This window comes from Mirounga leonina, unplaced genomic scaffold (genome assembly GCF_011800145.1).
Source record: "Mirounga leonina isolate KUSES-001 unplaced genomic scaffold, KU_Mleo_1.0 Mir_366, whole genome shotgun sequence".
NCBI classification, from domain to species: Eukaryota; Metazoa; Chordata; class Mammalia; order Carnivora; family Phocidae; genus Mirounga; species Mirounga leonina.
In genome coordinates this window covers 2,175,996-2,189,687 of record NW_023270709.1, presented here as the reverse complement: position 1 = coordinate 2,189,687, position 13,692 = coordinate 2,175,996, and the positions used below count along the sequence as shown (strand labels likewise).

Sequence of the window (13,692 nt, the reverse complement as noted above, 5' to 3'; positions counted from 1 at the left end):
GAGATCACAACCAATGCCAAAGAAATACAAACAATTATAAAAACATATTATGAGCAACTCTATGCCAGCAAATTAGATAATCTGGAAGAAATGGATGCGTTCCTAGAGATGTATCAACTACCAAAACTGAACCAGGAAGAAACAGAAAACCTCAACAGACCTATAACCACTAAGGAAATTGAAGCAGTAATCAAAAATCTCCCAAAAAACAAAAGCCCAGGGCCAGATGGCTTCCCAGGGGAATTCTACCAAACAATTAAAAAAGAATTAATACCTATTTTTCTGAAACTGTTCCGAAAAATAAAACTGGAAGGAAAACTTCCAAACTCGTTTTATGTGGCCACCATTACCTTGATCCCAAAACCAGACAAAGACCCCATCAAAAAGGAGAATTACAGACCAATATCCTTGATGAACATGGATGCAAAAATTCTCACCAAAATACTAGCCAATAGGATCCAACAGCACATTAAAAGGATTATTCACCACGACCAAGTGGGATTTATCCCTGGGCTGTAAGGTTGGTTCAACAACCGCAAATCAATCAACGTGATACAATACATTAACAAAAGAAAGAACAAGAATCATATGATCCTCTCGTTAGATGCAGAAAAAGCATTTGACAAAGTACAGCATCCTTTCTTGATCAAAACTCTTCAGAGTATACGCATAAAGGATACATACCTCAATATCATAAAAGCCATCTATGAAAAACCCACAGCAAATATCATTCTCAATGGGGAAAAACTGAGAGCTTTCCCCCTAAGGTCAGGAACATGGCAGGGATGTCCACTATCACCACTGCTATTCAACATAGTATTAGAAGTCCTAGCCACAGCAATCAGACAACAAAAAGAAATCAAAGGCATCCAAATCAGCAAAGAAGAAGTCAAACTCTCACTCTTTGCAGATGATATGATACTTTATGTGGAAAACCCAAAAGACTCCACCCCAAAACTGATAGAACTCATACAGGAATTCAGTAAAGTGGCAGGATATAAAATCAATGCACAGAAATCAGTGGCATTCCTATACAGCAACAACAAGACAGAAGAAAGAGAAATTAAGGAGTCGATCCCATTTACAATTGCACCCAAAACCATAAGATACCTAGGAATAAATCCAACCAAAGAGACAAAGAATCTCTACTCAGAAAACTATAAAATACTCATGAAAGAAATTGAGGAAGACACAAAGAAATGGAAAAACGTTCCATGCTCATGGATTGGAAGAACAAATATTGTGAAGATGTCAATGCTACCTAGAGCACTCTACACATTCAATGCAATCCCCATCAAAATACCATCCACATTTTTCAAAGAAATGGAACAAATCATCCTAAAATTTTATGGAACCAGAAAAGACCCCGCATAGCCAGAGGAATGTTGAAAAAGAAGGGCAAAGCTGGCAGCATCCCAATTCCGGACTTCCAGCTCTATTACAAAGCTGTCATCATCAAGACAGCATGGTACTGGCACAAAAACAGACACAGAGATCAATGGAACAGAATAGAGAGCCCAGAAATGGACCCTCAACTCTATGGTCAACTGATCTTTGACAAAGCAGGAAAAAATGTCCAATGGAAAAAAGACAGTCTCTTCAACAAATGGTGTTGGGAAAATTGGACAGCCACATGCAGAAGAATGAAACTGGACCATTTCCTTACACCACACACAAAAATAGATTCCAAATGGTTGAAAGACCTCAATGTGAGACAGGAGTCCATCAAAATCCTAAAGGAGAACACAGGCAGCAAGGTCTTCGACCTCAGCCACAGCAACTTCTTCCTAGAAACATCACCAAAGGCAAGGGAAGCAAGGGCAAAAATGAACTATTGGAACTTCATCAAGATAAAACCTTTTGCACAACAAAAGAAACAGTCAACAAAACCAAAAGACAACCGACAGAATGGGAGAAGATATTTGCAAATGACATATCAGATAATGGGCTAGTATCCAAAATCTATAAAGAACTTATCAAACTCAACACCCAAAAAATAAATGATCCAATCAAGAAATGGGCAGAAGACATGAACAGACATTTCTGCAAAGAAGACATCCAAATGGCCAACAGACACATGAAAAAGTGCTCAACATTGCTCGGCATCAGGGAAATCCAAATCAACCTCAATGAGATACCACCACACATCAGTCATAATGGCTAAAATTAAGTAAGGAAACGGCAGATGTTGGCGAGGATGTGGAGAAAGGGAAACCCTCTTACACTGTTGGTGGGAATGCAAGCTGGTGCAGCCACTCTAGAAAACAGTATGGAGGTTCCTCAAAAAGTTGAAAATAGAGCTACCTTACGACCCAGCAATTGCAGTACTGGGTATTTACCCCAAAGATACAAATGTAGTGATCCTAAGCGGTACGTGTACCCCGATGTTTATAGCAGCAATATCCACAGTAGCCAAACTATGGAAAGAACCAAGATGTCCATCGGCAGATGAATGGATAAAGAAGATGTGGTATATACATACAATGGAATATTATGCAGCCATCAAAAGGAATGAGATCTTGCCATTTGCAATGACATGGATGGAACTGGAGGGTATTATGCTCAGCGAAATAAGTCAATCAGAGAAAGATATGTATCATATGATCTCACTCATATGAGGAATTCTTAATCTCAGGAAACAAACTGAGGGTTGCTGGAGTGGTGGGGGGGTGGGAGGGATGGGGTGGCTGGGTGATGGACATTGGAGAGGGTGTGTGCTATGGTGATTGCTGTGAATTGTGTAAGACTGCTGAATCACAGACTTGTACCTCTGAAACAAATAATACATTATATGTTAAAAAAAAGAAGATAGTAGGAAGGGAAACATGAAGGGGGGTAAATCAGATGGGGAGATGAACCATGAGAGACTATGGACTCTGAGAAACAAACTGAGGGTTCTAGAGGGGAGGGGGTGGGGGGATGGGTTAGCCTGGTGATGGGTATTAAAGAGGGCATGTACTGAATGGAGCACTGGGTGTTATACACAAACAAATGAATGAATGAATGAATCATGGAACACTACATCAGAACTAATGATGTGATGTATGGTGATTAACATAACAAAATAAAATAAAATAAAATAAAAATAAAGTAAAATATATTGGGGAAAAAAAAGATTTTTTTTACAGTCAATTTGAACCTGAACTCAAATTTAAGGCGCAAGCTGTAAACAGACAGGAATGTGTTCTCGCTTGTTCTAGGAGGGAGGAATTTCAGATGCCTATGAGGACGGTTGGCTCTCTCCAGCCTTGCAGCCTTGCAAGTTTCCTAAGTATACTGCATCCTATTAAGTATGCACATATCCATTGCTGGGCCCTCACAAGTATGAGGGCCCAGCAAGGGGCCTGGACAAAAGTGGTGGCCATGTCCAGATCAGACTTGGTGTAAACTGAGTCGATACCTTCACTCAATCATGCTTGATTCCACCTTTGGTGGAAGCAGCCCAAAATGTCCATCAGCAGATGAAAGGAAAAATAAAAATAATATATATACATATAGCCTATATATACATATAGTCTTAAAGAGGAAATAAATTCTGACATACTACCACATGAATCAACATTATGATCAGTGAAATAAGCCAGACACAAAAGGACAAACACCGCATGAAAGACTCCACTCATGCGAAGTACCTAAAGCGGTCAAATCCACAGAAACAGAAAGTGGAATGGTGTTTTCTAGGCACTGGGGGAGAGGGACTAGTTAGTGTCTAGTGGGCACAGAGTTTCAGTTTGGGATGACGAAAGAGTTCCAGAGATGGATGGCTGCACAGCAGTGTACTTAATGCCACCTCAAGTGTACACTTAAAAATGGCCTAAGTGGCACCTTTTATATTATGCATATTTTACCACATTAATAAGAAAAGGTAACTCACCTTTGAAGTTGCCGATGTATAGGCCAGGCAGGATCTAGGGGAGAGACACAGATCAGATGTCAGTGTTACAGACCTGATGCTGACAGTGTTTTGCACACAAAGGCCGGGCCCTCACCAGAGCAGTGGGAGCACATCCCAGGCCTGTTGCCTGCCACACCCACTTCCCAGCACCTTCCCAGATAGCTAGCATAGATGACCCGGCATCCTTGTCTCCAGGGCTCTGGCCTGCCCATGGCCACTAGGAAGCCTGATCAAATAGCCTGTGAATGGCCACACGTTGGTGTCCATCAGCTCGTGGGCCTTTAAAGACCAGAATTCCCCCCAACAGATCTACATGCAAGCCCTTCCGGGGTCCTTGGCATTCTGAGAGTCTAGTTCCAAACCCAAGGGCCTCCAGCCCTCCAAATCTCCTGCCTACCCTTCCCCCTTGACTCCTCCTTTTCTCAAAACAATGTGAACATCCCCCACTTATCTCACAACTCCAGCAAATCTCCCTTTGCTGAGGCCTTTGTGCATACTGTTCCCATGTCCAGCAGCTATTTTCCTACTCTCTTCATCCTACAGGTCCTAGCGCTGACTCACACCCTGGAGAGGCCTGTCCTGAGCCCAGACTCTGGGATAGACACTGGCTTCAGCATCCACAGTCCTCAGTACTCCCCTTGTAGTGATATGTCACAGGGGTATTGCTAGGTGAAGGTCTGTCTCCTCCGCTAGAATGGAAAGCTCTTTGGACAGCAAACACATCCTGTCACTCACTGCTGTATACCCAGCTCCTGGCCCAGGGCTTCGCTCATGATTACTAGTCAATAAAGAGTTACTAAATGAATGAATGAATTGTCCAAACGCACAAGTTTTTTTTTTTTTAATTTTATTATGTTATGTTAGTCACCATACAATACATCATTGGTTTTTGATGTGGTGATCCACGATCCATTATTTTCGTATAACACCCAGTGCTCCATGCAGTACATGCCCTCCTTAATACCCATCACCGGGCTAACCAATCCCACTCCCCCTCCCCTCTAAAACCCTGTTTCTCAGAGTCCATATTCTCTCATGGTTCATCTCTCCCTCCAATTCCCCCCACCATTTTTCTCTTCCTTCTCTTAATGTCCTCCATGCTATTCCTTATGTTCCACAAATAAGTGAAACCATATGATAATTGACTTTCTCTGCTTGACTTATTTCACTTAGCATAATCTCCTCCAGTCCCATCCATGTTGATGTAAAAGTTGGGTATTCATCCTTTCTGATGGCTGAGTAATATTCCATTGTATAAATGGACCACATCTTCTTTATCCATTCATCGGTTGAAGGGCATCTCAGCTCTTTCCACAGTTTGGCTATTGCGGACATTGCTGCTAGGAACATTGGGGTGCATATGGCCCTTCTTTTCACTACATCTGTGTCTTTGGGGTAAATACCCAGGAGTGCAATTGCTGGGTCATAGGGTAGCTCTATTTTTAAATTTTTGAGGCACCTCCACACTGTTTTCCAAAGTGGCTGTACCAACTTGTATTCCCACCAACAGTCCAAATGCACAAGTTAATAAGAACATACAGTTGCTCCAAAATGTCTACTTCTCCTAAGGCAGTGGTTCTCAAACAAGACAATCCATCAGAATCACCAGAAGCTGTTAAAAATTCAGATTTCTGAACAAGCCCCAGCCCCAGCCCCTATATAGAATGATTCAGTAGAAAGAGCTGAGATAAGAACCAGGGACTAGGTTTTTCACAAGCAACCCCCCACTTTGCAAAATACAAAGCTAATTCTTGTCCTGCCACTACTTTGTATGAAGAGTCTTAAATCCAAATATAGACACTGCTTTGGAAGTTACATCACCTGACATGATTTCCAAGTGCATAGAGCATACTGGCCACTGCAGACCCCTGGTGCCCTGGCGACACCCTCCTGTCAGCATTACCATCCCACATCCTGCTCAGCTTCATCTGTTTCACACTCCCTATTTTTTATCCATTCCCACCAAGAAAGCTGAAAGTGGCATGTAGTAACATTCTTCACGTGTGCAGATTTCTTTGAGCATCTTCCTGACAACCAGCTGCCTTGCTAAAAATTGATGGCATCTGTTCAAGTCACTGCAGGGGGAATGCACTGTGGCACTGTGAAGGCAGTCTGCTGGAGCTCAGTAATACTAGGTCTAGGGCTAGCTTCTGTGCTGGGGTGGGGAGGTTGCCAAGCTGAGGGACAACAGAACATCAGAGACCAAACGGGGATACTTGTGAGAAGGAAAAGACACTCTATTAAATTACAGTTGACCCTTGAACAATGAGGGGGTGGGGCATCAACTCCCCACATAGCTGAGAATCCATCAATAACTTCTGACTTCCCAAAAACTTAACTACTAATCGCCTACTGTTGACCGAGAGCCTTACCAATAAATAGTCTATTAATGCATATTTTGCATGTTATACATATTATATACTATATTCTTACAATAAAGTAAGCTAAAGGAAAGAAACTGTTATTAAGAAAATAATAAGGAAAAGGAAATACATTTAGAGTACTGTAACAAAGTCCTTGCGTAAGTGGACCCGCGTAGTTCAAACCTGTGTTGTTCAAGGGTCATCTATCCTTCAGGACAACAGGCAAGGCCCAGAAGTGAGCAGGGCATGGAAATGTGCGATCACCCTGGCTCACTGAATACTCAGGGAGGCAAAATTAGTTTGGAGTGCCCCATGGGACTGAGAAGTCAGTTATATCCATGGCTGAAGTCATAGCACTGAGGTAAGCCTGGTTAGCTCTGTAACTAGGAACACGTGAAACAGTATCTCAGAGGAAAACAGTAGCATCCACTGCCCAGGAGCAAAAACATCTGACAGGTCTTTCTCGAAACAGAATCCATCTTTGGGATTCTCCTGGGAGGAAGGGTGGAGTAAATACTGGATCGTTCCTGTTTTAAAATATAAGAACAATACAAGTTCATCTTGGAGATGGATCAAACTGATATTCTCTGGCAGCTCTTGGCTGCACAGAGCTTTTTCGTGTGCAATCTCCCATTCTCCAGGGTCTCTCCTATCTTTATCAGGAGGCGACATTAGATACTAAAGGGCACAGTCATCACGTGGCTCTCTTAGCTGACAGTTATAGTGACTTCCTCCTTAATCAAACTTGATTCAGGCTCCTTTGAGCCTTCTTCTTGACTAGGCCTCATCCGTGGCCTGCCATTTTTAGCAAAGAATCCTGCTAAGCCAGTTTATCAAGAATCCTCCCATTCTTGGGCGCCTGGGTGGCTCAGTTGGTTAAGCAACTGCCTTTGGCTCAGGTCATGATCCTGGAGTCCCGGGATCGAGTCCTGCATCAGGCTCCCTGCTCGGCAGGGAGTCTGCTTCTCCCTCTGACCCTCCCCCCTCTCATGTGCTCTCTCTCTCTCATTCTGTCTCAAATAAATAAATAAAATCTTTAAAAAAAAAAAAGAACCCTCCCATTCTTGATATCCAATCAAGCTCATCTTCCTCTACCCCTGATATCTAATCAAGTTCTTTTCAGTAATTTTCCATCTTTCCCTCACCTTGCCTGGTGACTATAAATCCCCACTTGCTCCTGTTGTATTGGGAGTTGAGTTTCTCACTTGCACGAGTATCTCCTCCTATTGCAATAGTGTCAAATAAAGGCTTCCTCGCTATTTTTAGTAAGAATAATTTTTCTTTTATAACATTGACCAGAAATGGCTCCAGATTCGTATAATTGACAGTTATAATGAACCCCAAAATCACAGAACGTATAACAGTAGATGAGTGGTTTACTGATTCCTGTCACATGTAGACTTCATGCTGGGCACTCAGGATACAGGTGTGATGGAGTGACACGGGGCCCCGCCAAAGGCCTACTACTTCCCTTGTGGAGCTTCTTGCCTAGGGAAGGAGAGGTGATTTGACAACTCTGGGATCCCCAAGGATTTGCAGAAGGGACCTGCAATTCAAGAGCAGTGGGTCAGGAAAGAAGGAAGGACAGGCAGGGGAGCAATGGAAACCACCACTGCAGAGAAAGAAGGCCAGTCTCTACCAGAAGAGAGCATGAGGGAGGCAGAGACCAGCAGAGAAGAAGAGGAGGAGGCTGTGGTCCAGGCTGTGGGCGAGGCTGAATGTAGCAGACACAGGCAGCCATGGAAGGCTTTCAGGGCTCTAAATTAAATACCACTAAGATGATTAAGATGTGTAGGGCCATTAGAAAGATATTTTCATATATTTTTATTTAATATATCTCGAAAATGCCATGATAAAAATAGAGGAAAGGTAAAGTTGTGTATGCAGCCAATGTCTTCATTATCATATTACCTACATAAGGGGAACACTGGGGACTGGTGGGAAGGGTCCGAGGAGGGCCACTTCTCTATTTCTCTTTGCACTTTTCTATATGGTTTGGATGTTACAATTGTGTGCATGCATTACTTCAATTTACTTTTTTTCTCTTTAAATCAAGAGGGGTTATTTAGGGGAAAGATTATGGTCCAGTTTTTCTTTTCCTTTTTGCAATTCTAGTATTAAAATAATAGATTTCATATTGTTTTTTAAATAAAATAAAGCAAGGACATGAGATTAGATCACCTCTGTGCCCTGCTGCTCTAGAACCATGGTTTTATGATTCCTAAATCCATCCTTTAGAAGCCAACTCCAGTCAGGGCTATATAAAACAGAACATTACCTTCCCACCCCCATCATCAACTCCTCAAGTTTCCTGATGATGTCACCTTCTCCCAGTCCCCCAGAATAAAAACCTGGACCCCACTCCCACCATGGCACTTCCCCACCCCGGCGCCCTCCCTAGTGCCTCTCTGCCCAGCGAGTTACAAAGTCCTAGCACAGTCCTGGCTCCTTGGCCCATAGTCAGAGCCTCAGTTCATGCATGGGCTAGAGCAGTCTCCACTGAATTAAATTCACTGTCCCATCCAATTAATTTTGTAATGTCATATTCTCACTGGGTCATTTTCTAGATGATGTTGAGTGGCAAACACTTTCCCAAGAAAAATGAAAGCCAAAACTGAAATTCAACTGAAAATTTCAATTTGGCTTCCACAGGATGGCTCCAACCTACCCCTGAAGGATTTCCCCCATTTCTCTCCAATCTGCAGCCAAGCCAAGTAACCCCTAGTTTCCCAATACCCCTTACTGGTCCTACTTTGCAGTATCACATTTCTTTGCTCTCATCACCCTTGGCTATGCTAAAAAATTATAAACCCTGCCAGGCCGGGGGAGCAAGTTGGCAGAGAGTAGGAGACCTGGATTTCGTCTGGTCCCAGGAATTCAGCTGGATAGGGATCAAACATTCTGAACACATACGAACTCAACAGGAGATCGAAGAAAAGAAGAGCAACAACTCTCTGAACAGAAAAGCGACCACTTTCTGGAAGGTAGGACATGCGGAGAAGTGAATCCAAGGTGATATACGGGAAGATAGATGGCGGGGGAGGGGGCCTCCGTCGGCCGCTTCTGGCAAGTGATAGAGCAGCGGAGCACAAAATCAGAACTTTTAGAAGTCGGCTCCGCTGAGGGAAGTCGCTCCAGAGGCTAAGTGGGGGGTGGAAGCCTTGCTGGGACAGTGTGGTCTCAGGACCCTCGGGGTCACAGAAAGACCGGGGGTGCCTGAGTGCAGCAGAGCTGCCAGGTATCAGAGCGGGGAAACTGGCTGCAGAGACAGAGCTGAGGAGCGGGCTCTCAGCTCGGGGTGGCCATAAACCGTGATCTGCGGCACAGTCGGGCCACTGCTCCTCCAGCAGGGACCCAACAAGTGGCAGATCCGGGGAGACTCACCTTCCCAGGAGGAGCAGCGCGGGACTGCACCGCAGGGATCTGCTGGGTTTGAAGACTCCACATGGAGTCAGGTGCCAGATATAGAAATGCTCGGTCACAGGCCGGGTGAGCACAGAGTGTGGCAGGAGACCGGGGAGACGGGAGTGATTGACTGCTTTTCTCTGGGGGCTCACTGAGGAGTGGGGCCCCGAGTTCTCAGCTCCTCCAGGGTGGAGATTGGGAGGCCACCATTTCCAAGCTGTGGGGAAAGCTTGCAGGGAACAAAAGCTCCGGAGAGCAAACCCGAGCAGATTACTCAGCCCAGACCCGGCAATGGCGGGGCAATTCCGCCTCTGGCAAAGACATTTGTGAACCATGGCAACAGGCCCCTCCCCCAGAAGATCAGCAAGAACAGCCAGCCAAGACCAAGTCTACCGATCAATGAGAATGGCAGAACTCCAGTGCTAAGGGAATACTGCAAATAGAATTCATGGTTTTCCCATGATTCTTTAGTCTTTCAAAGTTAATTTTTTATTAACTGTCTTATTTTTATTAACTTTTCTTTTTCCCTTTTCAACCAACATCTTATCAATCACTTTTTTTAAAAAATCTTTTTTATTTTTCATTTTTGGAGTCATATTCTATCCCTTCATAGTAGTTACCCTTATTTTTGGTATATATATATAAGTTGTTCTCTCTTTAAAATTTTGAGATAGTTTCTTCTAACAGATCAAAATATACCCTAAAACTCTACTGTATGGTTTTGTTCTAGTCTCCTGCCTGATCACATTCTCTCCCTTTTTTTTTTAAATCCTCTTCTTTTTTCAACCAACTTCTTATCTTATCAATTCCTTTTATAAAATATTTTATAATTTTCATCTTTACAGTCATATTCCATCCCTTCATTGTATTAACCCTTATTTTTGTACATATATAAGTTTTTCTTTCTTTAAAATTTTGGGAGGCACTTTCTTCTAACAGACCAAAATACACCCAAAATCTAATGTGTGTCACTGATCTGTGCACCAGCCTGACCATATTTGATCATATTCTGTTTTCTTTCTTTGTTTTTATCTTTTTCTTTTTCTTTTTTTTTCTTTTTCTTTTCCCTTTCTTTTCCCCCGGTTTCAAGTCTTTTTTGATTCGTTTAGTGTATATTTTCTGGGGACATTGTTACCCTGTTAGCATTTTGTTCTCTCATTCATCAATTCTCCTCTGGACAAAATGACAAGATGGAAAAAATCACCTCAAAAAAAAGAACAAGAGGCAGGACCGACTGCCAGGGACCTAATCAATACAGACATTAGTAAGATGTTGGAACTAGAGTTCAGAATGATGATTTTAAAGATACTAGCTGGGCTTGAAAAAAGAATGGAAGATATTAGAGAAACCGCTTCTGGAGAAATAAAAGAACTAAAATCTAACCAAGTCGAAATCAAAAAGGCTATTAATGAGGTGCAATCAAAAATGGAGGCTCTAACTGCTAGGATAAATGAGGCAGAAGAGAGAATCAGTAATATAGAAGACCAAATGATGGAAAAGAAAGAAGCTGAGAAAAAGAGAGATAAACAGCTACTGGATCACGAGGGCAGAATTCAAGAGATAAGTGATACCATAAGACAAAACAACATTAGAATAATTGGGATCCCAGAAGAAGAAGAAAGAGAGAGGGGAGAAGGTATATTGGAGCAAATTATAGCAGGTAACTTCCTAATTTGGGGAAGGAAACAGGCATCAAAATCCAGGAGGCACAGAGAACCCCCCTCAAAATCAATAAAAATAGCTCAACACTCCGACATCTAATAGTAAAATTTACGAGTCTCAGAGACAAAGAAAATCCTGAAAGCACCTTGGGACAAGAGATCTGTAACCTACAATGGTAGAAACATTAGACTGGCAACAGACCTGTCCACAGAGACCTGGCAGGCCAAAAAGGACTGGCATGATATATTCAGAGCACTAAATGAGAAAAATATGCAGCCAAGAATACTAAATCCAGCTAGGCTGTTACTGAAAATAGAAGGAGAAATGAAAAGCTTCCAGGACAAACAAAAACTGAAGGAATTTACAAACACAAAACCAGCCCTACAAGAAATCTTGAAAGGGGTCCTCTAAGCAAAGAGAGAGCCTAAAAGCAACATAGACCAGAAAGGAACACAGACAATATACAGTAACAGTCACCTTACAGGCAATACAATGGCACTAAATTCCTATCTTTCAATAGTTACCCTGAATGTAAATGGGCTCAATGCCCCAATCAAAAGACACAGGCTAACAGATTGGACAAAAAAAACAAGACCCACTGATATACTGTCTGCAAGAGACTCATTTTAGACCCAAAGACACCCCTAGATTGAAAGTGAGGGGGTGGAAAACCATTTACCATGCTAATGGACACCAAAAGAAAGCTGGGGTGGCAATCCTTATATCAGACAAATTAGATTTTAAACCAAAGACTATAATAAGAGATGAGGAAGGACACTATATCCTACTTAAAGGGTCTATCCAACAAGAAGATCTAACAATTGTAAATATCTATGCCCCTATCATGGGAGCAGCCACTTATATAAGCCAATTAATAACAAAAGCAAAGAAACACATCAACAACAATACAATAATAGTGGGGGACTTTAACACCCCCCTCACTGAAATGGACAGATCATCTAAGCAAAAGATCAACAAGGAAATAAAGACTTTAAATGACACACTGCACCAAATGGACTTCACAGATATTCAGAAGATTCCATCCCAAAGCAACGGAATACACATTCTTCTTTAGTGCCCATGGAACATTCTCCAGAATAGATCACATCCTAGGTCACAAATCAGGTCTCAGCTGATACCAAAAGATTGGGATCATTCCTGCATATTTTCAGACCACAATGCTTTGAAGCTAGAACTCAATCACAAGAGGAAAGTTGGAAAGAACTCAAATGCATGGAGGCCAAAGAGCATTCTACTAAAGAATGAATGGGTCAACCAGGAAATTAAAGAAGAATTTTAAAAAATTCAGAGAAACAAATCAAAATGAAAACACAACTATTCAAAATCGTTGGGATTCAGCAAAGGCAATCCTAAGAGGAAAGTATTTAGCAATACAAGCCTTTCTCAAGAAACAAGAAAGGTCTCAAGTACACAACCTAACCCTACACCTAAAGGAGCTGGAGAAAGAACAGCAAATAAAGCCTAAACCCAGCAGGAGAAGAGAAATCATAAAGATCAGAGGAGAAGTCAATGAAATAGAAACCAAAAGAACGGTAGAACAGATCAACGAAACTAGGAGCTGGTTCTTTGAAAGAACAAGATTGATAAACCCCTGGCCAGACTTATCAAAAAGAAAAGAGAAATGACCCAAATAAATAAAATCATGAATGAAACAGGAGAGATCACAACCAACACCAAAGAAATACAAGCAATTCTAAGAACATATTATGAGCAACACTATGCCAGCGAATTAGATAATCTGGAAGAAATGGATGCATTCCTAGAGATGTATCAACTACCAAAACTGAACCAGGAAGAAATAGAAAACCTGAACAGACCTATAACCACTAAGGAAATTGAAGCAGTCATCAAAAATCTCCCAAAAAACAAAAGCCCAGGGCCAGGTGGCTTCCCAAGGGAATTCTACCAAACATCTATAGAAGAATTAATACCTATCCTTCTGAAACTGATCCAAAAAATAGAAACAGAAGGAAAACTTCCAAACTCGTTTTATGAGGCCACCATTACCTTAATACCAAAACCAGACAAAGACCCCATCAAAAAGGAGAATTACAGACCAATATCCCTGATGAACATGGATGCAAAAATTCTCACCAAAATACTAGCCAATAGGATCCAACAGCACATTAAAAGGATTAATCACCACGACCAAGCAGCATTTGTTCCTGTGCTGCAAGGCTGGTTCAACATCCGCAAATCAATCAATGTGATACAATACATTAATAAAAGAAAGAACAAGAACCACATGATCCTCTCAATAGATGCAGAAAAAGCATTTGACAAAGTGCAGCATCCTTTCTTGATCAAAACTCTTCAGAGTATAGGCATAGAGGGTACATACCTCAA

At 42.1% G+C, this 13,692-nt stretch overlaps 1 protein-coding gene across 2 annotated transcripts in view; it reads right to left on the bottom strand.

Annotated features, from left to right (window-relative positions):
* The window catches only part of DUSP22 (dual specificity phosphatase 22), a 76,837-nt gene that overhangs the window by 51,043 nt on the left and 12,102 nt on the right, over nucleotides 1-13,692 (bottom strand). For both annotated transcript variants that reach the window (XM_035030702.1, XM_035030701.1), the window contains exon 2: nucleotides 3,875-3,908. In XM_035030702.1, coding sequence (XP_034886593.1) covers nucleotides 3,875-3,908 — 34 coding nt within the window. The remainder of the gene's footprint in view (nucleotides 1-3,874; nucleotides 3,909-13,692) is intronic.